This window comes from Mauremys mutica, chromosome 18, assembly GCF_020497125.1.
Source record: "Mauremys mutica isolate MM-2020 ecotype Southern chromosome 18, ASM2049712v1, whole genome shotgun sequence".
Lineage (NCBI taxonomy): Eukaryota > Metazoa > Chordata > Testudines > Geoemydidae > Mauremys > Mauremys mutica.
In genome coordinates this window covers 9,324,118-9,351,152 of record NC_059089.1, presented here as the reverse complement: position 1 = coordinate 9,351,152, position 27,035 = coordinate 9,324,118, and the positions used below count along the sequence as shown (strand labels likewise).

The 27,035-nt window shown below is 59.7% G+C and overlaps 1 protein-coding gene across 4 annotated transcripts in view; it reads right to left on the bottom strand.

Annotated features, from left to right (window-relative positions):
- The window catches only part of ABCA2 (ATP binding cassette subfamily A member 2), a 127,797-nt gene that overhangs the window by 53,449 nt on the left and 47,313 nt on the right, over window positions 1–27,035 (bottom strand). For 3 of the 4 annotated variants that reach the window (XM_044992341.1, XM_044992337.1, XM_044992340.1), the window contains exons 2-10: window positions 17,138–17,231; window positions 14,354–14,356; window positions 11,283–11,394; window positions 9,806–9,972; window positions 8,138–8,265; window positions 6,912–7,016; window positions 4,187–4,372; window positions 3,570–3,788; window positions 1,066–1,388 (exon numbers count right to left, since the gene is read on the bottom strand). In XM_044992341.1, the coding sequence (XP_044848276.1) occupies window positions 1,066–1,388; window positions 3,570–3,788; window positions 4,187–4,372; window positions 6,912–7,016; window positions 8,138–8,265; window positions 9,806–9,972; window positions 11,283–11,394; window positions 14,354–14,356; window positions 17,138–17,231 (1,337 nt within the window). The remainder of the gene's footprint in view (window positions 1–1,065; window positions 1,389–3,569; window positions 3,789–4,186; window positions 4,373–6,911; window positions 7,017–8,137; window positions 8,266–9,805; window positions 9,973–11,282; window positions 11,395–14,353; window positions 14,357–17,137; window positions 17,232–27,035) is intronic. The other variant, XM_044992338.1, reaches the window with a different exon arrangement.

Below are 27,035 nucleotides of genomic sequence, written 5' to 3'. Positions count from 1 at the left end.
AGAGCCACCCAGGCTGCAGGAGGAGGAGGCGTTTCAGTCACCCCAGCGCCCCCACCCGCCAAGGCAGGGCCCCCATCTGTGTGGCAACTGGACCTGCAGCTCGAGGGGCCTTTGGCGAGTAGGTGCCAGTGCTGAACAGGGCGCTCACTAAACCCACTGCCCCATGTGTACATCGGGGGGGCAGCAAGGACCCTGCCAAGCATTGCAGTCCTGGCACCTGCCCAGGGTCCCACAGTTGCACCGAGGCAAGGCCTGGTGCTCAGCACGGAGCCCTGTCTGGAGTGCTCCCCTACCCCCCAGTGATACTCCACGGTCATCTCCTGCGCCCGTCAGGGCAGTGACGCCAGCCTGCTCCGCCCTGGGCAAACTGGTCCCACCGCTCCCCGCCAGGCTCTCGGGGGCACTCCCTTTGCTGACACCTGCACGTTCCATGCTGTGCAGGGGCCAGTGCACGAGAGGCCCGAGCACGGTTTCACACCGACTCACACGCTGGTGAGTCAGCGAGACGCCGTGGGGTTGGTGCAGCGAGAGCTGTGCCGTGGCGGCATGGAAACCCTCCCACAGCCAAGGACACGTGGGCAGGATGTGCAGACCCACTCGGGCAGCAGCCGGCCTGGCTTTCCCCACGGACTGCGCTCTGGGGTGGGAGGGCGCACTGCCAGGGAGAGGGGGTGCAAGCTCCGAGGTCCAGGCTGACCTGGCCTCTCCAGCTGGCCAGCTCCCAAAGCAGCCCTGCTACCAAGGCCTAGGCTGCCTCCCTGTGTCAGGACCCAAGCCAGCTGCAGGCACGGGGGCTGAAAATGGGTCTGGGCCTGGTGCACTGGGCCTGGCGCACTGATCCCTGCTCCCTCTTCCCAAAGGAGGCGCTTCCCACCCCTCCCCGCCCTGCTAATGGAGCTTGGCCTTAACCTGCAGCTTCCCCATGACCCCACTCATGCCACCTCCACCCCTGAGCCGTCTCTGCCAAGGGACCTCACTCCTACCCTGTGCCCTCAGTTACCGCAGCCCCGGGCTCCCTTCATCCCCTCATCCCAGGGACAGGGGCACCCGCCTGGCAGCTCCTACCGGTTGTTCCCGCACAGGATGGGTTGCAGTCCTGCCCAGAGCTGCACAAAGGCCGAGCGCTGGCCCTGGGGGTTCTCTCCCACGGGCTCCCTGTCGCCCTCCTCCGTGGTGGAGTTGGGGCCGGCGGTGAAGTTGCCACCCCAGCTGGTGCTGTTGGAGGCGGGCGGGGGTGCTTTGCTGGCACAGGCGCCCTGGGGCAGCAGCTTGGCCAGAGCCGAGAGGATGTCCACGTCCTTCAGAACCTTCTCCATCTCCACGAGGTCCTCCAGGAGGGCGTGGAGCCGGTGCTGGGCCGCCGTGCTGTTCACCTCGTCCAGCCTGAGCTGCAAAGCCAAGGGCGGGAGAGGTTCAGCCGCAGCGCAGGGGGCCCATGGGTCCCGCTCTCCCTGCAGTTACCAGGGCCAAGGAGCCCAGAGAGGAGAGAGCCAAGGAAATACCCGCCTGGCGTGAAATACATGGGGTCCATCACAGATACAGGCTGGTTTGCCCAGAGCCTGGGCTGCTGCCCCCACAGCCCTGGCCCCCCATCCGTCCAGCCCCCCCAACATTCAACTCCATCAGCCTCCCAACTCCATCAGCACTCTGCCTGGCCTCGCACCTCCTCCTCCCACAGCCTCCACCTACTGCCCCTCACCCGCTCCCTCCAGCACCCCCCAGAACGGGCTACTTGTCACACGGAGGGGTCCCATTTATCTGCAACCGTCTGCAAACCGGTCACCCATTCCCTGTGCCTTGAGCTGCCCCATTCCCCTTGCGCTGTGCGTCAGGGAGCTCTATGGAAACACAACGGCCTTGCACATTCACAATGGGTGTAGGAAAATACCAGGAAGCCTCAGGCTCATGCCCAAGGTGACCGACACCTGCCAAGCCTCCACAGCTCAACTTCACCTGGCCAGGTGTCTCGCTCCCGGTGGCAGGCTCATGTGTACGGGCCAGGCCATTTGCTGCGTCCCCTAAAGCTGACGGGGGCCCGCTGCTGAGAGGCAGAGACAGTAGCCAGTGTAATGAACACAGCAGGCACTGTGCAAGGAACCTGCTCGGCGAGAGGATGTGTGGTCCGTGGAGCAGCTGAGCTCCCTGCACCCAGGCACCCTGCGTAGGGCTCTGCCGTCTTTCTAGGAAAGGCTTGGTAAGCACCCGGTGGGATTCGATTGGCCTCTCCGGCACATTCACTGTGCCCAGGCCCTGCTGCAAGGGCACGTCAGCACCGGTTCCCTTGCTCCAGCAGCTCTCCCAAGGGAGCCGAAACTGGAAGAAGCCACATAAGAGAGGTGACTAAACTGAATAATGTTAAGTGCCCCAGCCATCCCCTCCCTAAGGGCCCCATGGCACCTGGGAGCGGAGACCCCTGGGTGCGATTCCTGCCCTCGCTGATGCCAGAGAGCACTGGGCACTCCACATGGGGAGAGCTGCACCCCTCAGCTGCACTGGTGGCCAGGCGCCTGGAATACTCCTGGAGCGCACGCACACAAGTGGGGCTGGTCCCAGGGATATCGAGTGATGGTGCTGGTGGGATGGAGCTCTGCAAAGCCCGAGTGGAAGTGACAATGCTGTCCAGTCACTATCTCCTCCCAGGACCCTGCAGCCCCAGGGAGCGAGGGGATGGCTTGGAGAGCTGGACCAGGGCTCTGGGCCAGCTGAAAGAGAAGGAGAGTGGATTCCCTGGCAAATAAAGGGGGCTGGTCTATGGGACAGGGACAACAGCTCCTAGGCCTGGCCCCATTCCCTGGACTGGCTGAGACCCAGTGGCCAGGAGGACAGTGGCTGCACTGCGTTCAGGAGAGATCTGAGACACCCCAGCAAACCAACCCCGACCACAGAACAGCTCTGCGTCTGCACATGGTGAGCACCGGGGCAGGCAGAGGCCACGCACCTGGGGCAAAGGATGAATGGGCCCTTTGCAAACTCCGCCCTAGAGGCGGGGCTTTCTGAAATGACCAATCAGCTGAGGAAGCCAGGTGGTGCAAGTGAAGCCGTTTTGAAATATCAGACTAGGGAGGACAAAGGCAGGCTGGAGGGAGGTGGGCCAGGAAGAGCTACCTTGTCTTGGGGGGGGCAGAGGAGGGGAGCTGGGAGGGCTGGGGTGGAGAGCACAGGGCCCCTAAGCCTCTGACCTTCCAGTAGGTCGGCCCCCAAGGTCTGAACCCACCCGCATCTGCTGGCTAAGCAGGCACACTGCAAAGCTGGGCGCTGGCGGAGGGTGGATCGAGGAACTGGTGACCGAGTGCCAGGAGGGAGATCAGCTGGAACAAGCACTACCTGTGACCTGGCCAGGACAGCTGCTGCCTGGGGGCTGCAGGTTCAACGAGCTGATGGCTTGAGCCCAGATGATCACGTCCCTGGACACAGGGCTGTGCTTCCTTACACCAAGGTGGGAGCAGATTAGCAGAGAGGGCAAGGCACGTACCCAGCGTCCCCCTCCAGGACGGGCAGGCCCAGGTGTCAGAGCAGGGCAGCAGCCGCAGACATTCTCCCTCCCTCCGCCAGGCAGAGGTGCCACTTACCCTGCTGATGACTTTGTGCACATCCAGCTGCTCCTTGAGCTCCATGGCCAGCTGTGTGAAGTGCTCCCGGCGGACGCTGGCGCTCCCGTTGCAGACGGTGGCCCGGTAGGCCCGCAGCCAGGGCTGCCGGCTCCCCGGGACAGTCAGGATCTGCTTCAGTTCCTCCTGATCCTGGTCACAGGTCAGGTGCTCCAGCACCGATGGCGTGAAGAGGATGCTCTGCGGGAGAGAGGACGTGCTGTCACTCCCTGCCGGGGATGGCTCGGGCTGGGACAGCCAGACCCTTCCAAAAAGCAGAGGGTTCCTTGTGTTCTTAGCAGCCCCTCGCTTTCCCCTTCTGCCCAGGCAGCAGGGCACGGTGCCAGGCAGGGACCTGTTTCCAGCTCTGCCCAGACTCTGGGCATGTCCTTCACGTGGGAAGGACCAAGACTCCAGCCAGAGAGCCCCACGGCCCAATTTGGAGCAGTGGGGAATCCCGGCCAGAGACACTCTGGGGGCAGGAGTCCCAGCCAGAGGCCCGTAACCGGTGGGGGTGCGTCCCCTCCAGCGTGGGGCTAGGGAATACACACAGCCGTCACACCGGAGCCTGCCCCCCACAATCGCTCGCAGCCCCTCACCTCCATCTCCTTCACAAAGGCCTGGGGGCTGTAGGAAGCAGAGGCCTCGGAGGGTGCGCCGGCCAGGCCCAGGGCCTGGGACAGGAGGTGCAGCAGGGCCTGCCTGTGGGTGGATCTCTTGGGGTCGCGCAGAGCCCTGTGGATCAGCCCATCTTCCAGGTTCCTCCACCCGCCCAGGAGGCTCTCCTGGAACCAACAGGGGGAGAGGAGGTGAGGGGACTGCGGCAGGAGGTGAGATCCCTGGCAGGGGGTGGAATGAAGAAGGCCCCGTGGGGCACTGACAAGAGGCCCACATGTCCCCCAGACTTCTAGCTGGCCAGAGAAGAACAGCAGCATCTTCGCTCCCTCAGCCTCGAGGCCTGGCCAGCAGCAGGTGTGGGGCAAGGGGACCTCGGGAGAGACAGGGGAAGGGGGACCACTGGGGCAGGTACAAGGAGAGCTTGGAGAAGGGTGGAAAGGGGGACATGACCCATGGGGACCTTGGGGGCACAGAGGAGGGGAGATGGCAGGGGATGGGCCCTGGAGACATTCAGGGGCAGGGGATGCCTGAAGAGTCTAGGGACATGGACAGGATGGGGCACGTGACGTCATCTGATGGAAGGAGAGGGCCTGGGGCCGAGGGGAAAGATGGACAAGAGCGATGGGGTGCAGGGAGAGCCGGGGGCTCAAGGAGGGGAGACGGGATGGGGATTTAGGGAGAGGGTGATGCGACGTGGCAGGCACGGAAATGTCCGCAGGGGCTGAGGGGGAAGGAGACATCCTCGTGGACTGGGAGCATCGGCTGAAGGCAGGGAGGGAGCCTGGCGGGGGGGCGGGATCTGTCCAGTGGGTCCAGGCATCTCTGTCTTCCCCAACTGTATCCAAGGAAGAGACCCCCGCCTGTGTGAGCCTCTGGGGCAGCCATTCTCGGGGCGGGGGAGAAGAGTCCTGGTCCCAGCAGCATGGGCTCAGGCCTAATTGGGACAAGCGAGCCTTCCGGCTCATTTCACACAGGCTGCCTGGGGGTAGCAGTGACTGAAAAAGACCCTGGACCAGCCCAGACCGGGGCCAGGGGAAAAGGCTCCGTAGCCAACCCCCACCCCACGGCCCTGCTGCACACGACTGCACTGAGGGGACCAGAGCCTGAGGGCAGTGCAATGGGGTACCCCAATCCCGGCCCCTGTACTGAACGGTGTCCAGTGCCCTTTGCAAAGGGCCTCTCGAGTTCGGGGAGAGCTCCCTGCCTCCCACTCCTCCAGAGTGAGGGGCAGGGAAAATCCCCCCTATACAAGAATCCCGCCTCAGCATGGCCGGCGGGATGAGGTGAGCTCTCCAGGTCCCTCCCAATCCCACCTTGCCATGGTCCTGTGATGGACGCTGCCGCGGGACGGCTCAGGCAGGGCGTAGGGCCAGCTAGATGTGGGACGATGCGCTACCCGCACAGACATGCTGCCGCAGCGGGAACACAGGGCTTCGACTCCCTGAGGAAAGCAGCCCTGCCCGGCACAGCCTCTAGCGAGCCCCAGCCCGGCTGTGCCGTTACCGGCGGGAGGCGCACGGCGGGGAAGTGACCCACTGAGCCAACGGCAGAGCCTACGAACCAACCCCTGGCTCCCAGTCTCGTGCTCAGGCCACTTGACCAAGGCTCATTCCAGGAGGGGTCTCGGCAGCTGTCACTGGCTGGAACGCAGGACGCCCATTGCCCACTCCATCGCTGAGAGGGGAACCAATCCCCCCCCGCAGGGCCAGGGGCCCAGCAAACAGGACGTGCTTTGGGACTGTTCGTGGTGCTGATGTGACCCACACGCCGGCAGGAAGCGGAGGGGCGGGTGCTGCAGGGACCTGCTCTGGGTTGCAGCTACCTGATGACTGTGATAATCTGGAAAGGACCTGTGCTGGTGTGGGGCAGGCAGGGAGACGGTGCTGCCAAGCAAGCCCTAGCTGTGACGCAGCCTTCCCCACAGCCGCTGCACCGCCATGCAGCCAGCCCTCTCCACCGCAGCCAGCCTTCTCCCCCCCCACACCGCAGCCAGCCCTCTCCCCCCCCACCTCCAGGGCCACGCAGCCAGCCCTCTCCCCTCCCAATGCCAAGGCAGCCAGTCCCCCCATCACACCCCCACACAGCCGCCCCCCCCGCACCCAGCCACACGGTCACGCAGCCAGCCCTCTTCCTGTCCCTCCCCAGCCCCACCACGCGCCCGACCCTCTTCCTGTCCCCCCGCACCTCCGCCTCCCCGCAGCCTCCGCCCTGGCCCCTCAGACAAGAGCAGGGCAGGGGACGCTCAGCGCTCAGGAGGGACACGAGTCAGACAGTCTCAGCTGTTTCCTTTCCGAGACCCACGGCCAAGCAGGGCATGCGGGGGGCAGCGTTTGTTTTCCCCAGGTTTTAGTGCCTCTGGGAGTCCCTTACAGAGCTGAAATAAGGCCGGTCCAGCCTCCCTGGCGTGTCCTGGCTCCCAGCGTAACGACAGAAGCAGGGGACTGGCTGGAGACCCAGGCTGGCAGCAGAGCCACGCAGCAAGAGGTGTCCTGGGCTGGAGCTGCCCGTTTGGCGAGCACAGGACTATAAATGGCCGCTCCAGCACTCCTCGGCCTGCAACATCCCAGGCGTTCCGCTGCCCCCAGGAACCTTCCCCTGGCTCCAGGGTCAGGATCTCCCTCAGAGAGCGTGCCCCCGCTCAAGCCCTCTCATGCATTCCCCCCCCACACACACACACCACCTCCCGACCCACATCTCCCTCCTCACCTCCAGCTGGAGAATCTTCTCCCCAGTGCTGAACCGGTCCCAGGGCTCTCTCTCGTGGGCGTCGTCCGCCGAGGCGGGCGAGGAGCCGAAAAACAGGCGATAGACCTGCAAGGGGAGAGCGCGGGGAGAGACTATCCCCATCTGCAGGGACAGCCATGGGAGGAGATTGCTGAGATCTGGGAGGGGTGTGGTGGGGGGGGAAAGGGGGTCGTGTAACCCACCAGGCCGAGGCAGAGCGAGAGCCAGTGGCTGGAACCTGAAGCGATGCAAACTCAGACTAGAAATTAGGAGGGGAGGGAACCGTCAGAACAACTGGCTGAGCACGAGAAGGAGCCCGTTGTCGGCCATCTGTAAACCAAGCCGAGGTGTCTCCTGCCCTAGGTCAGCCTGACGTTCCTGGGCTGGATGCAGAAATCGGTGAGTGAAGCTCTGGCTGGAGCCAGGCAGGGGGCTGGCTGCTGGGAACCCTCTCCACTGCTGCTGCAGACCCAGCCCTTCTCCTACACCTCTCGGATTCCCAGCCCTGGGCTCGTTCCTGGGGCATGCCCTTCTCCTGTCCGGCTAATCTGGTTGGCATGGACAGAGCCATGGGGCAGGAGGTCTCAGCCTACAGCTATGAAGGAGAGACGAGTCTCAAGGCAGCGAAGGGGGAAGCCGGGGAGCATGGCTCCGGAAGAAGCCAAGGAGCGTCTGTGACTCTCCGGCTGCCTGTGAACAAGCCACTGCACCACGGCGAGACCAATTCAGCCACTCCCAAACCGGAGTGGCCTTGGGACCCCGTGCCCCAGCTTGCAGTGCCATCCGGTTTGGGGGCTACTCAAATGTGGCTTTCCAGCCATTTCCAAGCTCTCACGGACTCGATTCAAATTCACGAATTGCATGACCACCGTGATCTGCGACAATATCTCAGCCTTTGCCATGTTCCCTCACCCTTGCCAGGGGTCCGAAAGCGAGGGGAAGCGCCATGTATCGCTGCCATAGCCCAGGGATCACACTGCGTAACCCCTGCCCATCCCTGGTGCCCATGGCCATCGGTTGGCTAGATGGGTGCTGTGTGTACAGCATCTGACAGAGAGGAGGCCTGAGCCTGACTCATCCAGTGCAACTCCCGCTGGCAGGCAGGTGTGGGTACTCGGCACCTGGCAGGATCGATCCTTTCATGCCCTTCTGCCCCCTGGCCGTGTGGCTGCGCTCCTCAGAGAGGGGTTCCCCGTGCAGGCACGTACCTCCTTGAAGTTGATGTTGGAGCCGAGCAGCAGCTGGGCCGTCTCGTTGGGCAGGGAGAGGTTCCGAGTGAGGAAGCGACGAAGTTCACTCTGGTCCTTCACCGCGGAGCCCAGCGTGAAGCCGGACGCTGGTGGGGAGTAAGAGAAACACTGCGACGTTAGAGGCTTGTGCCGCCCCCCGCCCAACGCGTGGGCCAGGGCTGGGCACTGCTCGGCTGTGCGGGGGAGATTTCACGCTTGGGCCCATCCGAGCTGAATCCGGAGAGCCGGAGGCGCTGGGCAGGCCAAGGGAGCTGGTGGGGCTCTGAGACGTGCTAGCTAGCGGGTGCTGAACCCTCACCTCGGCTTTAACCCCTTTCACAAGGTAATCACTGATCATGGCCAGTTCTAGGCGCCCCTTTAGGACTGAGCATGCCAGCTGCTCTGTGTCCGCAGCCCCCCCTGCCCCCAGCACAATGGGGGCCTGGTCCGCGGCCGGGACGCCTCGGCGCTCCCGTAATACACCTAATAAACAACAATCCCAATAGAAACGCCGTCATCTTTGCCTGCCGTCGGTGCTGTTTTACAGGTTGTTAGTCAATGCATGGGCTAAGCACGCCTCATACGCCTGACCTGGGCAGGCAGCAATGCCCCAGGCACCTGGGAACCAGGGCCTGAGGCGGGTACAGCGCAGTAGCACCATGCCACTCACACTGGGAGGCTGTGACACAGGGAAGCGCCTCCGAGATGCTTTGTTCAGACAAGGATCCTCAGTTCCCCTTTCCTTTGCTCAGTGCAAGTGAAACGTTCCCCGGAACGGCCGCAGGGAGGGTACTAGCCACGGGCACTGGGGTGAGCCCTCGGCCCGTCTAACTCTGCATGACACAACCCCGTGTGGCAGCTGTGACAGCCCCTCATGAGAAGCCAGCGGCCGGGACGCCACCGCTGGGACAGAGGCTGATCTGCGAGAGGAGGTTTAGCTGCCCGCGGTTTGCCCAGCCCAAGGGGCCAGACTGACCTGGAAGGCTCCGGAGGGGAGCGGTGCTGGGTCAGTCAAACAGGTCTCAGGGAGAAGTGACCCCGGTCCGGATGGGGGAAAGAGTGGACGCCAGCTCGTTAACTGCCAGCGCTCAAGGCCCCAATTTGTCACCCTTCCAGACCTGCTGTGGGCACGTGACAATCCGCTCCGCAGACCCTGTCCCAAGGCTTTGCTGCCACCACTACAGCCCCTCAAGCTCTCGCTCAGGCTCCAGGACCCACAACCAGGCCCAAGAGAGCGCAATGGGAGAAGCCCAAGTGTGGGGCCACAGCTCAGGCCGGCAGGGACCCTGGCAGTGCGGCTGGCAGAGTGGGGCTCTCACCCAAGAGCAGGAGACACAGAAAGATCCAGAGACGGCTGCGTCCCCAGCTTCCCGCACCAGGGTGCAATGACAGCACTGCAGAAATGGGCCCTGGCTCCGACACCCTGAGCTGCAGGGAGGCTCCGGGCCACCCAGGCAGGGACCTGGACTCCGTGCCGTGGGGCCATCCCCGTGACGGCTCTGCGAATGGCAATGCTGCTATTTCCCAGGGTTCACCCAGCTCCTGCTGCCAGATCCCCGCCTGGGCCTGCCACACCCCAGCCAGCTGCCGCGGGGACGGTGGTGACTCATCAGTGGGGGCAGGTTAGGCCCATGGCCTCGTCCCTACCTGCCCGGCTGTCGAAGTGGGTCTCCATGGAGCTGGGCTCACTGTTGCTGAGGGACTCCAGCTGCCGCCGCAGGGACTCCAGCTCCTCCTCCAGCCCAGGGTGATTCGGGTCAAACAGGTTGCTCTCTTCCACCACCTCGTTGAGCCGCTCCAGGAGCTGGGTCACGCTGGGGGAGAGCGGAGAGGAGGGGCCTCAGCACAACCAAGGATGGCCTGTGGGAGGGGGCACGTGGGGGCAGTGCCCCTGCCAGGCACTGGCCAGGCTGATGACGAGCGGGGAGGAATGGGGGTGAGGGTCATTGGTGGAGCAGGTGTGTCTTCAAGGGAGATCCCTCCTCCCCCAGGCACAAAGCTACCCCCGCCCCACCTGCCCCCTTAACCCTGTCCCGGCCAGACCCTGTGGGGCTGGGACTTGCGGGGCGGCAGAGCTCATCTCGAATTCAGCCAAGCCTCTGAGTCAGCAAGTGAAGCCAGCCGGCTGCCACGGACCCAGGTGGGCCTGTGGGCGACAGCTCAGCGCTCCAGCCCCGCTCGCTGGAGGCCCGCCTGCTCCCCCAGACCACCCGCCAGCCCTCCCAGAGCAACGACACTGCTCTCTGCTCCCAGCGCAAGGCCAAGCAGCACTGACGAGAGGCTCACGCAGGGGGCATGGCCCGGTCTCATTCGGGGAAGGTGGGCACTGGGGAATTCTGGCCAAGGAAATGAATGGAGGCAGGCGACAGCCACGTCCAGGGAGCTATGGCTCAGCTGCATGGATCCCAAAGGGAGGGAGGGATTTCATCCAGCTGGGAGCAGCTCAGACAGGACAAGTCTACAGAGAACTGGCTCTTCCCCTTGTCAGACACCTGGCGCGAATCGGGCACATGGCGAGAGGGTCCCCTCCCCACTGTATTCCCAGGCTCCTGGACAAACCCAAACCCTGAGGATGGCGACTGGAGGGCAGTTCACAGCCCAAAACCGATCCAACCCAAAAGGCGCAGGCCGTCATGGGCCAGGAACGCGCCGGGACTCAAGCACTACCCCAGTGCTGTGCCGGCGCACGCAGGCCAGGAAGTGAAAGCGGTGGGTTTATTTCTGTCTCCGAGGACAGGTAGGCAGCCAGGAACAAACAGCAGCAGAGGGCGAAAAATAAATCAGTGCTTCAGCCCCGATGAACAACTCCGCATTTCTGCAGGGCTGTCAGGCTGGGAATCTAGTGACTTAGAAAGAGGAACTAAATAATCCTGCTGGCGGGTATGATCAGTGTTGCTTTATAGAGGGGAAACAGGCACATGAGGGGAAGTGACTTGGCTATGCCATGTTGCAATCCTGCGCTTTAACCTTTTCCTCTCCCAGCTAGACAGAATGACCTTCAGCCAGTTCGGTGTCCTTGTAAACCAGTAAGCAGCCAGCACGAGCAAGAGAGAGGGCATGTGTCTGGACACGCACCTGCACCCAAGGCAAAGAGACAAGCCGTCAAGGAAAGGGACGGACTCACGTGGAATTGGAATACTGCAGGAATCCAAACTCATCTCTCTGGCCGTCAGGGCACAAGGACTGCATCACCGGCAGGATCCCAGCCGAGGTGAGAGGGGCTGCTGTGTAGAAAGCTGGAGCGGGAGAGAGACAGTACAAGAGAGAGAGGAAAGATATAGGGGGACGGGGAAGGCGGGGACAGGTGCAGGGGAGACAGACACCCAGTTCAAAGAGAAGCATGAGTGTTGGATCAGTACGATTATTGGCTAGTACGTTATCTCCAAGTGGAAGGTCAGAGGGTAAAGGTCAGAGGTCACGGAGCCCCACTCTGTCATGTTAGCCTCTGTGAGGTGCCCAGTGGGCCTCCCCGGCCGGCATCCAGGACCCAGTCCTGCGTTCTCCCCAGGACCCTGCACGGGGCAGCTGGTCCCACCACAGGGCCCTTCTGTCACAGGGCCAGGCCCCACAGCTGTGTGGGGCGCTACGCTCATCTCCAGCCCCCTGGGTCCCGGCTGCAGGGGCCTGCCACCCCTCGCTGCCCTGAGCGCTCCCCATGCCCCCAGCTCCCAGAAAGCAGGGGACCCCCAGGGAAGCTGCAAACCCTGCGGCGGTTCTGATCGGCCCAGTAGTGACTCTCAGATGTAGGGTTGATTTCCAGAAAGGTGGGGGGGGGAAGGGGGCACAGGGTGAGAGCAGCCAGTGCTAGAAGCCCCTGGGGCACTTTTGAATGGGCCGCAGCCCTGCCCGGCTCCCTCAATCTACGGCTGGCCGAGGCGACGCACAGGAGTTTTATTGGGAAGCAGAAATGGCGAGGCAGGGAGGAGAAGGCAGCTGGGATGAGAGCGTGTGAAGGGGGGTGAGGATGTTAACAAGCGACCTTTCCCTATAGCTCCACCGTCAGCCCCGGCTAGCAAAGACACAGCCCTTCCCCGCTTTGGGCCATTCCCCAGCCCCGCTGGTGCATCTCCCCAGGTTCCTGCCTCGTGCGATCGCTGTTCCCAGAACGAGCCAAATATTCCAAATTAAAATAGCAGAACCAGCGTGCGGCTGGGAGTCAGCTAACGTGCCCCAGGTAGGGGAGGATGGTGAGCCCAAGGAAGCCCACCAGGGACGTAGCTGGGCTTGGCTGTCATGTCCATGGCATGGCCCCACTGCTTCTGGGCCAGCCACAGGTGGAATGGAAGCACCCACATCCAAGGGTGCTGGGGCGAGTGGCATGCAGGAGCAGAGAGTCACCGGAGGGGCGAGAAAACCGGGCAGGAATCCAGAGGGGACTGTTCTAGCGACCAAGAGCTGCTAATAATCCCATCTCTGTGCTCACAAGGAGCAGGGTGGGCCCTGGCAGTGAGCCCCCTCCCCTGTGTGCCAAGGTTGGGTGGGGGCTCCCATCTGAGCTGAGGTGTGTGGTCGGGGGAGATGGGGTCTGGTGGAGAGCCCCCTCCCAGGCACCCTGTGTGCTGGGCAGGGTGGGGAGACAGGGTCGGTCAGCGAGTCCCCTCCATCTCCAGTCACTCATCAGGACGTCACATTGTCCTGCTGCTCAGTTACTCAGGGGCCGTGGGAACTGGGGCTGGCCAGTTACTCCACTCCCGAACCCGGGCCTGGAGCAGCAGAGACAGGGCTCCGTCGCAAACTGTTCAGAGAATTTAAATAAAAAACCCTAACTCCTGGCTTCTGTTCACTATGTGGTTAGAGCCAAGAGTGGCTCTAAAACACCCCCTCCCGCCCCACCCCCACGGTGGAGCTAGGGCTGAACAAAGGGCTGTGTTCAGAAGGGCACTGCAGAGAGGCAGGGACTGGTGAAGAGACACACACTGACGCAGATCCGTGAGCCTCGGGACAGACTGGGATTCGATAAGCCTGTGGGGCAAAGCAGTGAACCAAGTGGGACACCAGCCCGCAGCAGGCTGGGGCGATGGGGATCAGGGGGAGAGTCATCTACAGCCTACAGCAGCCCGAGGGGGGAATCAGAAAGGGGCTTTGCACTGCAGAGGAAATAATGGGCGAACTCTGGGGGAGAGGGCCCCAGCTGCCCACCTGAAACAGCCCAGCTCAAACCTAGGGGTTAAACCTACTTGTGCCGGCACTGGGTCAGAACAGCCTGGGCCAGGCACAAAGTGCATTGGAAGAAGTTTAAAAAAAAAATCAAAGTATTTTACCTCTGGGGGGGAGAGAGAGAGAGAGACTCGCCTGCCCACCCATCCATGTACGTACACCCACATGCACACAGGGCCCATCCCCACTAGAAAAGCAATGCTATCAAGGTCCCAGTTACAAACAATTGTCCCCAGGCCCGATTCCGCTGGGGTTCAATCGTCCAGCATTAGTGGCATCTCCCCCCGTCCCGGCGCCTTGCACACAGCCCCAGGACACTGTCTCGCACAGGTCAGCTCTGTCGAGGCTACAAGTAGGAGCTGTGCTATCTGCACGTCCGGAACAACCGGGCGGTTACCAGGTCCCCCATGGCAGCCACTGTCACGGTGTAGATGAACCCAGCGAGGGGTCTCCAGCTCCTCCCCCCAGACACACAAGGAAATGTGCGAGACAGGAATAGCGCGCTGCTTCTTACCCGGGCTAGAGCACAGTCTGCCCCAAGGGGGAACACAATGGGGCGGGGGGGGGGGGAACCAGTCTCTCCCCCACCACTCCCCCTCCTCCACAGCTGGGCCCCTGCTTTAACCCCTGCAGGGCCCATGACCCAATGGGCAGAACCTGTTCGACCCAGCCAAGCTCAGCAGTGACTGTTAAACTCAGGAAGGGGCCCGGCCGTGTAATGGGGCCCAACAGAGACGGTGAGGAGCAGGGAATGAGAATTGTGGCCGAGTCAGGAGCCTGGGCTGACCACGGCACTGGGGGACTCCAGGAAAGACGGTGGGTCTATGGCACGACCCAGAATGGAGCCTCTGGCTGTGGTACACTGGGCAGGTTCCTTTTCACCAGTCCCCACGGGGGTGGGAGGAGGAGGGGTGAAGGCTCGGGTTAAGTAAACGTGTTAGTCAAAGCAGCCAAGAAAGCCAGGCCACCATGGCTGCCGTTTCCCAGAATGCTTTGCCAAAGGGGAGAGTGGGAGCGCCAACCCAACCGACAACTTACAGACTGGAGCATGCAGTGGCAGCGTGGAGGAGAGGCAGACAGGGGAGTGATGATGGGGAAAGAAAAAGAGAACGTGTGTGAGAGAGAAACAAAACAAAAAGCACAGGTCAGAGATGGGGGCCCGGCGCGCGGGCAGTCACAGCCTGGCCGGGCGCTCCTCCTCGCCAGCGCCAACGGCTCTCCACGTGCAGGGATGGCTGAAACACAGGCTCAGGACACCATCACCCTCCGCCACGGCCTGCCCCACTCCCAGAGAGCCAGGGCATCGCACTGATGTGTCCCGGTGCCCCTTCCACTCTGCCCCACCCCTTTCTCCTCCTGCCCCACCCGCCCAATCCCCATCAAGCCCTAGCAAAGCCTGTTTCATTCCCCCAGGCAGCGGCCATGGGCTGAGCTCTCTGCTGGGGATGTGGGGTGCTGGAATAGGGGGGAGCAGAGCCCGCTGGAGCACACCTTCCATCCTAGGGTTCCTGGCTGGCCCCTCATTCTGCAGTAGGGTGACCAGACAGCAAAAGTGAAAAATCGGGACGGGGGTGGGGGGTAACAGAACCCTATATAAGAAAAAGACCCAAAAATCGGAACTGTCCCTATAAAATCGGGACATCTGGTCACCCTATTCTGCAGCCACTGTTTCCGCCAGCTTCCCTCCCATTCCCGCAGCCTCCTCCCCTGGCAGGGGTGCCAACCCCTTCATCAAGGCACCTGCCAGCCTGACAATGGGGCAAGGAAGGACTTCCCCTGAGGGCTGCAGGGTCTCCTGCCCCTTCCTATGAAGCCGCTGGAGCTGGCCGCTCGCACCAACAGATGCTGGCCCCGAGGGAGCCCTGCTGTGAGCCAGGCAGGCAGCGCAGTCTAGTGGATAGGGCACCGGACTAGGAATCAGGACCCAGGTTCGGTTCTTGGCTTTCCCACTGACCTGCTGTCTGACCCTTTCACCTCAGTTTCCTCTTTGTCTATTCAGACGGGGAGCTCTGCCTGTGCAGCGCCTGGCACAATGGGGTCCCAATGGCATTCGGGGAGTCTAGACGCTAACGTAACAATGATAAAACCTGGGCTGGCAATTCCTGTCCCTGCATGCCAGCCTCCACCCTCGTCCTGCTGGGATGGCAGAGCCTGTGGGGAGCTGCCCCGGTGCCTTGCAGCGCAGCATCCCCGGCCCGCCCCGGGGAGAGCCCTGGACTCTCACTGGAAGGGGGAATCTGCTGGAGCTCTCTTTTTCCATAGGGGGCCCCGGAAGCTCTTATCCATAGGGGCTGCTCCTTCAGTGCACCAGCCCTGGGGAACTGCAGCAGTAGACAATGCAGCCACTTTACAAAGCCCACTGGAGTCAGGCTCTGCCCCTGGGAAGAGCTGGCCTGAGCTGCATGGTCCGACTGCACTGCCAGGTTGGCCCAGGTGAGCGGCTGGGTTAGCCTAGGCCGGGTGCGAGCAGCCACACTGCCCCGGCCTGCCCGAGTTGCTGCACTCCCCTGCGTGGGGCTAGGACACCTGGGGGACCCAGGCCCTCGGTGCTGCACCTAGCTGAGCCGGTGTCTGACTGTCCTGGACGGGCAGCGGGAGGTGCGGGAAGGCTCGCGGGAGTTTACTATGGGGGAGGGCTGTCCGTGATGCCCCACCCTGACGAGCGAGGAGGCCCAGGCTGCCCGGGAACTGGCAGCAGGGGGGCGCTCTGGGCACAGCCAGCGGCAGCTAACCCAGGCTGCTCGTTTCCAGCCACCCACCCAGATTCAGCGAGGAGCCAGCACACGCCCAACTGCTGGAGCCGGGTCCCAGCGAGTGAGGCCAGCTGGGAATTCTGTTCCCCTCAGTCAGGGAGGGGGCTGACCCCCTCCCAGCACCCCTATCTCTGCCCCGCCACAAGCCCCTGCTGTGGCCAAGGGCAAGCAGAGCCTCTGGGCCTCCCACTCTGATCCAGAGGCCCCCCACAGTCCCTCTGGCACCCCCTGAGCTAATGGGCCTTTCGGTAGGAACGCTCAGCCCACGCGCAGCATGAGTGGGGCTGGAGGGGAATCCCACACCACCCTGACCGAGGGGAGCCAGCCAGCAGCCCCGGGGAAGGGGGCTCACCCCCAGGAGCTACCCTCCCGTGCCAGGCTCTTTGCCTTGCTTTCCCAAGAGTACAGCGCTGCAGCTCAGCCCAGGGATGCCTGCCCAGGGAGCAGCTGGGATGGGCTGGCCAAGGCCCCTCCAGCCTGCTGGCCCCTGGGACACGCTCTCAGTGCCCCGGAGGAGGGCGGTGCAGAGAGGGGGCTGGGATATATAGCCAACTGGCCGGGCTGCTGCAGGGAAGTGGGTTACCAGAAGGGTGGGGCTGCGAGCTGCCCCACGGCGCAGTGGGGGAATCTGCCGAGGGCCCCGCTTTCACATGCCCCCGCTCCACTCCTTTGTCTCTGCGCTGCGCCCCCACCCCCTGCTGCGGCTGCACTGACAGGGTGACCACTGGAGGAACATCCCGCCTACCGGATCCCTGCAGCCTCTGGCCCCAGAGCCACTGCCCACCTCGACCACCAGGCCCTCCCACTGGCCCGGCACCCACTGACCCCTGCTCATCCCCACCCGGGCCTCCCCGTGAGCCCCCTCCCTGCCCAGTGCCCGAGCCCTCCCCAGGAGTGTTCTCTAAAGGAAGGATCTGCTTGGCTGAGAGGGAAGCAGTGGCTGGGGGTCTGTGCTATCACTGGGGGGAATTTCCCTGTCTCACCCCCCAGGCCTCCCACTTCTCTCCCCTAGAAGGCAGGGCACTGCCCTCCAGAGCATCCCGGCACCTTCCCCACAGCCCACACTCACCTTCCTTCACGGGGATGGTGGGCTTCTTCTGCCGCAGCCCCAGGAGGATGAAGAAGAGGACCAAGGGGATGAAGATCTCGAAGGCCAGCACCCACTGAGGACAAGACAAAAAGCACAGGAGACCGTGAGGTTCAGGGCGGTTTTCTGCCCCCCACTTCCCATAGGATCCATCCAATCAGCACAGACGTTGCTCAGTTTCTTGGGGACCAAACTGCTCTGTTTACTGAGCTCGCTCCCCAGTGCGCACACTCCCAGTGGGACCCCACTGACCTCCCTGGACCAACAGCAGCCAGGGAGCAGGAGACGAGACACAAGCCAAGCGTGTCACAACACCGGGGCATTCAGGCCTATATGCAGGCAGGCAGGCAGCTTAGGGGAGCAGGGCCCAGAGCCTCAGAAGTATTTCGGACAGAGGTGAGCAAACTACAGCCCGTGGGCCGCATCCCCACTCCAGCCGGGGGGAGCAGGGTCGGGGACCGCTTCTAGCGGCTCCTGGAAACAGCAGCAAGCCCCCCTCTGGCTCTTACGCATGGGGCAGCCAGGGGGCTCCGCACACCACCCCCACCCCAAGCGCCGCCCCGGCAGCTTCCATTTGCTGGGAACCACGGCCAATGGGAGCCGCGGGGGCAGCAGCTGTGGATGGGGCAGCGCACAGAGCCGCCTGGCCATGCAGGAGCTGGAGGGGGGACGTGCCACTGCTTCCGGGAGCTGCTTGAGGTAAGTGCTGCCTGGAGCCTATACCCCTGAGCCACCCCCCTGCGCCCCAACCCTCTGCCCCTTATCCCCCTCCCGCCCTCTGAACCCCAGCCCCAATTTCATGAGCATTCATGGCCTGACATACAATTTCGATACCCAAATGTGGCCTTCGGGCCAAAAAGTTTGCCCACCCGATTTAGGATATTGAAACCAATGGGCGTTAGGTACCTAAATACCTTTGAGGTTCTGAACCTAGGTGACTTTCACCCGCTGGATGGAGACCAGACATCAAATCCACCTTCGATCACAAGTGACATGAATTTGGGGGACCTCAGCCTAATGCATGTGGATATTCATCAGCATCCTAACACCTGCCCCACACCCACCGCGAGAACTGCAGTAGCAGAGGGGTTGCGGGTCAGGATTGAGGGGGACAGCCTGAGCTGGAGTGGGGAGGGGGGCAGGGAGCCCAGGGCTGGGATAGCAGTGGGTGAGAATTGAGGGACACAGCCTGAGCTGGGGGGGAGGGGGAGGGAGCCCAGGGCTGGGACAGCAGTGGGTGAGAATTGAGGGACACAGTCTGAGCTGGGGGGGGAGGGGGGCAGGGAGCCCAGGGCTGGGATAGCAGTGGGTCAGGATTGAGGGACACAGTCTGAGCTGGGGGGGGAGGGGGGCAGGGAGCCCAGGGCTGGGATAGCAGTGGGTGAGAATTGAGGGACACAGCCTGAGCTGGGGGGGGTGAGGGGGAGGGAGCCAGTGGGGCTGCGGGTGAGAATTGAGGGGCAGAGCTAAGTATGGGAACAGCAGGGGAGGGGGGTAACACTGAGGGAGGGTCTGGCTGCTGGGTCACGGTGGAGTGACTGCAGGGGGATGATGGGGGAGGCTGCCGGAGGGTTTGGTGCCTGGGATGAAGGGCAGGGGAGGGGGCTGCCTGGGAAGTCGAACGGGGGCCTTTGGGGCTGGAGGAGGGTGAGACTGGGGGCCAGCAGGGGCCAGCAGCACAGACAAAGCCGAGGGGTGGGTGAAGCTGGGGTGTTTGCCGTTGACCAGCGTCCCTCTTGAGAGCCTAGTGCTCTCAGCTCCCCCCCCAGGCTCAAGTGTCCCGTGCTGGGACCATTGATCCCAGGGCCTGAGAGACCAGCGGCCTGTCCTGGCACTGGCAGGGGGCTTCTCCCAGAGGGGTAGGGAAGGAGCACCCCCGCCCGCCCCCAGGCCGCTGTGGCCCTGCCCGCTGCGGCCCAGCAAGGAGGGCTGACGCAGGGAGTTACACAGCAGCGTGTCAGCATTTCTCCCGGCACCTGCGCCCCGGGACCTGCCAGGTGGAGCAATCAACGCCCTGCGGCAGGGCCTAATCTCATCCGCGCACAGGAGCGGAAGTTAAACAGCAGCAGAGACTGGGCAGCACCTCAGAGCCCGGCAGCCAGATCCAATGCAGCGACAAATCCAGAGGCACTGGGCTGGGCATGGGGAAGGGAGCCCCAGCCCAGGGCAGCCTTGCTGGGCCGGTGTTACCAGCTGATGGCAAGCCCGCGGCCTGTATGAAAGGAGCCAGGAGGCTCTGAGTGCAGGTCCTAGTGGTCAGGTGTGTGCATGGGAACACGTGTGAAAACATGGGTGCACTTGAATCCAAGCAATAATGCACACGCGTGGGGGGGGGGGGTTCAGGCAAGCACGCTCGGTGTATGATTCACCACACACGTCCAAGTGAGCGTGCGCCTACCCATGGAAACAAAGCCGGGTGTGCACACAAAGCCAGCCACATGCACGGCTCCGCAGGGGCACGGGGCCCGGGTCTCTGTGATTGGCCAGGAAGACGGCAGCTCGTGACTGGCTCCCTGCTGATGAGTCAGCCTCAGACAGGAGCGGCTGGGGGAGACCGAACCGCACCTGCAGCTTGGGGAGCGTTTCCATCAGCTCCCCGTGTGCGCGTGGGCTGCATGGAGGTGACCCAGCTCTGTCCATCCCCCAGCAGGCTCCTGGGGACGCTCCCCCCACCCCGGCGAGCTGCAGCAGGTGCCAGGCAGAGCTGGGCCTTTTGAGCGGATTCTGCCCAGCCGCTTTGCCAGGCAGTGCTGGAAGGATGCAGCATTCACAGCATTGACATGGGATGCAGCCAGTCAGAAGCTCTCGTTTCCTTCCTCTCCTTCCCCAAATGCTTTGCGCCCACGCAGCGTGAAACCCGGGCTAAGAGGTTAGAGCCCAGACCCGGCCGGCAGGAGCCCTGGTTCCAGCTGTGGTGCTCACATAAAGCCTGGCCTTCTCGGCTCTGTGCCTCAGTTTCCCCCTCTGCAATGGGGAGAAGGATGTTACCTATCAGGCAGGGAACGCAGGGGGCTATGGAGTCCATGGATGGGAGGTGGCACAGAAAAGCAAAGGAGCCTAGTCCAGAGAGGGACCCGAGGTACAGAAAGGCAGAGCGAGGGGGTGTGACTAGGAGCGTGCTTCTGAGGGCGGGTAGCCAGACATGCTAGCTCTGCTCGAGCGAGTGCACTAAAAACAGCACTGTGGCCACGGTGGCTCAGGCCAGCCTTCTGAGCACGTGCCCGGGGGTCGGGCGTGATGGTACTTGGGTAGCAAGCTTGAGCCACAATGCCATCCTTAGCACACTAGCTCGGACGCGTCCATCTCCCTGCGCTAGGTAGCACCTTCCCAGCTGCAGTAGAGACACGCCCAGTGTCAGAGCTGGGCATGAAACCCGGGAGCCCCGACCCCACGTTTCCTGGTCTCACCACTAGGCTGGAATCAGAGAATGGCAAGAGAATCACTTCAGATACACAGGTTCCCCGGTACGGTGTGTTCCCATAATAGTGAATGGCTGAGATTTCCCATAGCTGCAGGCTCAGATTAACATAAGAACATAAGAACGGCCATACCGGGTCAGACCAAAGGTCCATCTAGCCCAGTATCTGTCTACCGACAGTGGCCAATGCCAGGTGCCCCAGGGGGAGTGGACCTAACAGGCAATGATCAAGTGATCTCTCTCCTGCCATCCATCTCCATCCTCTGACGAACAGAGGCTAGGGACACCATTCCTCACCCATCCTGGCTAATAGCCATTAATGGACTTAACCTCCATGAATTTATCCAGTTCCCTTTAAAACATTGTTATAGTCCTAGCCTTCACAACCTCCTCAGGTAAGGAGTTCCACAAGTTGACTGTGCGCTGCGTGAAGAAGAACTTCCTTTTATTTGTTTTAAACCTGCTGCCTATTCATTTCATTTGGTGACCCCTAGTTCTTGTATTATGGGAATAAGTAAATAACTTTTCCTTATCCACTTTCTCCACATCACTCATGATTTTATATACCTCTATCATATCCCCCCTTAGTCTCCTCTTTTCCAAGCTGAAGAGTGCTAGCCTCTTTAATCTTTCCTCGTATGGGACCCTCTCCAAACCCCTAATCATTTTAGTTGCCCTTTTCTGAACCTTTTCTAGTGCTAGAATATCTTTTTTGAGGTGAGGAGACCACATCTGTACACAGTATTCGAGATGTGGGCGTACCATGGATTTATATAAGGGCAATAATATATTCTCAGTCTTATTTTCTATCCCCTTTTTAATGATTCCTAACATCCTGTTTACTTTTTTGACCGCTTCTGCACACTGCGTGGACATCTTCAGAGAACTATCCACGATGACTCCAAGATCTTTTTCCTGACTCGTTGTAGCTAAATTAGCCCCCATCATATTGTATGTATAGTTGGGGTTATTTTTTTTCCAATGTGCATTACTTTACATTTATCCACATTAAATTTCATTTGCCATTTTGTTGCCCAATCACTTAGTTTTGTGAGATCTTTTTGAAGTTCTTCACAATCTGCTTTGGTCTTAACTATCTTGAGTAGTTTAGTATCATCTGCAAACTTTGCCACCTCACTGTTTACCCCTTTCTCCAGATCATTTATGAATAAATTGAATAGGATTGGTCCTAGGACTGACCCTTGGGGAACACCACTAGTTACCCCTCTCCATTCTGAGAATTTACCATTAATTCCTACCCTTTGTTCCCGGTCTTTTAACCAGTTCTCAATCCATGAAAGGACCTTCCCTTTTATCCCATGACAGCTTAATTTACGTAAGAGCCTTTGGTGAGGGACCTTGTCAAAGGCTTTCTGGGAATCTAAGTACACTATGTCCACTGGATCCCCCTTGTCCACATGTTTGTTGACCCCTTCAAAGAACTTTAATAGATTAGTAAGACACGATTTCCCTTTACAGAAACCATGTTGACTATTGCTCAACAGTTTATGTTTTTCTATGTGTCTGACAATTTTATTTTTAACTATTGTTTCGACTAATTTGCCCGGTACCGACGTTAGACTTACCGGTCTGTAATTGCCGGGATCACCCCTAGAGCCCTTTTTAAATATTGGCGTTACATTAGCTAACTTCCAGTCATTGGGTACCGAAGCCGATTTAAAGGACAGGTTACAAACCTTAGTTAATAGTTCCGCAACTTCACATTTGAGTTCTTTCAGAACTCTTGGGTGAATGCCATCTGGTCCCGGTGACTTGTTAATGTTGAGTTTATCAATTAATTCCAAAACCTCCTCTAGTGACACTTCAATCTGTGACAGTTCCTCAGGCCTGGTCTACACTAGGACTTTAATTCGAATTTAGCAGCGTTAATTCGAACTAACCGCTCAACCGTCCACACCAGGAAGCCATTTAATTCGAACTAGAGGGCTCTTTAGTTCGAATTTGGTACTCCACCCCGGCAGGTGGAGTAACGCTAAGTTCGACATGGCTAGTTCGAATTAGGCTAGGTGTGGATGGAAATCGAACTTAGTAGCTCCGGGAGCTATCCCACAGTGCACCACACTGTTGACGCTCTGGACAGCAGTCCGAGCTTCGATGCTCTGACCAGCCACACAGGAAACGACCCGGGAAAATTTGAATTCCTTTTCCTTTCTGGACAGTTAGAATCTCATTTTGTGGTTGGACATCGGGGCGAGCTCAGCAGCACCGGCAGCAATGCAGAGCTCTCCAGCAGAGGAGTTCATGTAATCTCTGAATAGAAAGAGGGACCCGGCATAGACTGACCGGGAACTCTTTGATCTGATCGGTGTGGGGGGCGAGTAGTCTGTGCTTTCGGAGCTGCGCTCCAACAAACGGAATGCAAAGACCTACGAGAAGGTCTCCAAAGCCATGATACAGACAGAGGATACAGCCGTCATGCAACGCAGTGCCGCGTGAAAATCAAGGACCCCAGACAAGCCTACCAAAAAATCAAAGCGGCCAACGGACGCTACGGAGCCTGCCACCACTGCCCCACCAGTGACCATGGACTCTGATGATGGGACAGTGTCGACGGACAGTTCCTCGACGATGTTCACGGACGGGGAAGATGAGGAAGGGTTTGTGGAGGACGAGGCAGGCGATAGCGCTTACAACGCTGGTTTCCCCGACAGCCAGGATCTCTTCATCACCGTCACGGAGATCCCCTACCAACCCTCCCCGGCCAGGAACCCGGATCCTGAATCAGGGGTAGGAGCAGTCGGTAAGTGCTTTAACCATGTTAACTTTTATTCTTAATATAACAGGAATCTGAAGTGTGTGAAAAGGAGGTCTCTGTATATATGGTGATAGAACAGAAATCCTCCTGGGAGAACTCCACGAAGCTCTCCTGCCGTTAATCGATAAGCATCAGCAGGAGGTTCCTGGGGAGAGCTGCCTTATTGGGTGCTCCGTGATAGCACACTTTTCCGCGCGAGGCCTTCATGCGGTATTCAGGGAGCACTGCCTCCCAGAGCACGGCTGCATAGGTCCGTGGTTCGTGATAGATTTCACGCAGCATGCGCTCTCTATCTCCTTCAGTGCCCGTCCTCACGGTTATCTCGCTCGGAGACTCCTGCATCTAAGTAGGGGAATTACTGTAATGTTACGCCTGGTCCAAAGTATTTTTAAAAAATCTCCGGACAGACGGCATAGCAGAGACTCAGCACGCAGCTGCGTGACGAGCGTAACGGAAAGCCAAAGAATCAAATGGACGCTCATGGAGGGAGGGGGGGAACGAGGACGCAAGGTATCCCACAGTTCCCGCTGTCTCCGAAAAGCATTTGCATTCTTGGCTGATCTCCAAATGCTTCTAGGGTCAAACACAGTGTCCGCGGTGGGTCGGGGCATAGCTCGGCAATTTACGCACCCCCCCCGACCCCCAGAAGTTAAAGGGAAAACAATCCTCTGTTGACTCTTTTACATGTCACCGTATCTGTACTGAATGCTGCAGATAGACGCGATGGTGCAGCACTCAACACCAACATCCTTGCTCCCCCCATGCTATGGATGGCTGATGGTACAATAAGATGGAAATCCATCCTCATCATCAGCCTATTGGCACATGGGGCAGTGCAAAAGGACTGGTAACCATAACAACCATACCAACTTGCTTGGGACAGGTCGGTCAAGGCCGCCTGGTGCTAATTTTTCATGGTAGATGGTGCAGTATGGCTGGTAACCGTCCTCATCATTGCAACAGGGGGCTGAGCTCCATCAGCCCCCACCCTTCATTGTAAAGAAAAGATTCAATTGCCCCTGGACTAGCAGAGGGATGAGTGGCTCCCTCCTCCACACCCCTTAATGTCATCTCTGGACTATCATTGCAGCTGGAGGCTTCCTTCCACTCATTTCTCACAAACGACTACCTGTGTCTTATTCATGCATTCTATATTACTTCATCACACAAGTGGGGGGACAATGGTATTGGAACCCAGGAAGGCTGGGGGAAGAACGGAATGAACAGCTGGGGTTGTTTCAGGAGCACACCCTGTGAATAGCGTTCAGCTAAAAATTTATGCAGGATTGGACAGAGAGCAGCTGTGGTCTCTGGTTCTACGATACAGTGGTTCTCTAGTACAGTTGCCCATATTCTAGGCAGGACTGATTCTATTTTTAGATACCCAAAAAGGAGGGATTGACTCGGGGAGTCATTCCCAAATTTTGCTTTTGCGCCCCTGGCTGATCGACCAGGGGCACTTATGACAGCACCAAATGGCGCAGTGCAAAAGGACAGGTAACCATGACCATCTTATTACCGTCTTCTTACCAGTTCATGGTATGGTAGACGGTGCAGTATGCCTGGTAACCATCGCTGCTGTCATGCAAAAGCAAAAGCATGCTGCTGTGTAGCGCTGCTGGTCCGCCTCTGTCAGCGGCATCCAGTACACATACGGTGACATACACAAAAGGCAAAATAGGGTCCATTGTTGCCACGCTATGGCGTGTGCCAGGGCATTTCATGGAAAACGTGCTCGAAATGATTGTCTGCCGTTGCTTTCCCGGAGGAAGGAATGACTGGCGACATTTACCCAGAATCCACCGCGCAAATGATTTGTGCAACAGCTGGCACAGGGGTCTCAACAAAAAATTCACAGAGACAGCCTAGACTCAGTTAATTGTTCGCAAAAAAGTATCATTGCAAGGAATGCACTAACTGTTTCCCATCTCATAGCTTCCACTGTCTCCAGACCTTCCACAGCATCCACCTCGCAGAGGCTGGCGAACATTAGGCAGCGAAAGAAAAAGACAAGGGACACGATTTTCGATGAATGTGTGGGCTGCTACCTAGCCGAGGCGGACCAGCAGAGGCAGTGGAGGGAGAAAGTCTCTCTGTACCAGCGCTCACACAGCGAATGGGAGGAGAGGTGGCGTGAGGAACACAAGCAGGCGACTCAAGCAATGCTTGTACTAGTGAGGGAGCAAACGGACACGCTCCGGCGACTTGTGTATGTTCTGCAGGACCGCTGCAGGACAGAGCCCCCGGCAGTATCTCTGCAACCGCCCTCCCCCGCCACAAAGTCACATACCCCCATCACCCTAAATAACCAGGAGGATGCCCGCCCTGGGCCGTGAATACTGTCACTGCACCCCAGCAGAGTGCTCAAGTAACCAAAAGCACTCATACCCTACGTTTGCATAAGTCCTTCCCTTCCGGACTCAAACAAGTCCCAATCCCAGTCCCATCCCATAACTGTGTACTTAAGTAATAAAAATACTTTGCTGTTAAGTACTGTTTCCGTCATGTTTTTTCACTGAAGACTGTGTTTGAATGGGGTGCGTGGGGAAGTGCGTTGCTAATTGCATAGGACAGGCACCTTTCCCAGGGTACAGACACGGGGGCCGGATCAGCAGCGGGTAACACACACAGTGCAGTCAGCAGGCACCGTGGTCGGTATGGGAGGTGGTTTCCAGGTTCTGTGTGGGCAGTGGGGATGTGACTTTTTAGCGGGGGAGGGCGGTTACAGATCTTATACAGTGGTCCTTGTCCTGGACCGCTGAGTCACGCAGCAGAGGAATCTGTATCCGTCCTCCTCCGCCACAAGGCCACATAGCCCCCCGCACACAGAATCCCAAAAAGGAGGGATGGCAGGCTCCGTTGAAACAAGCAGTCCGGCAATGCGGACCGCTGTAGGAGCAGGAGCCTGTCATTCCTTGAGTTTAGAGGCGGTCTTTACATCAGCGCACACCCTACCCACCGTTTTTCTGCGTTCCAGTTTCGACCCTTTAACGAAAAGTCATGAATAAAGAAACCTCTCCTCAGTAACAGGGTGACATGTATTTTATTTTTACACGTGTCTTGGAAGTGGAGGAAATGGGGAGAACGGGGTATTTAACCGAAGAGGAGAGTCAACAGTAACTGGGTAAAGAAACAGGGGCAGGTTCAGCTTCTCTGTAAAGAAACTGAACAGTCACAGGTCACGCTGCTCGCTGGTATTTAAAGAGTTCCTTGTCGCTGTCCCAGGCGCCTGTATAGGGCTTCATAAGCAAGTGCATTAGCGGGCAGGCTGGGTCACCGAGGATCACTATAGGCAAATGCACATCCACAACAGTTATTTCGTGGTACGGGAAGAAACTACCTTCCAGCAGGCGTCTGAGCAGCCCACAGTTCCTGAAAACACACGCATCAGGAACCTTGCCCGGCCATACGACGTTCATGTTGGTAAAAAGGCCCCTATGGTCCCCCAGTGCTTGCAGAACCATTGAAAAGTAGCCCAATTTCTCAGCAGCTGAATGTGGAAGAGGTGGACGATAAAGTGCGAGGAGGAGAAAACGGCGAGGATCGCAGCGGGCTCCATGCTTGCAGTGCTGTGGCGTCCATGCTGTCACTGACCAGAAAAGTGCACGAACAGATTGCCCGCAGGCGCTTTCAGGGAGGGAGGGCGTGATTGACGGTTCAATGACGACAGTTACCCAAAACCACCC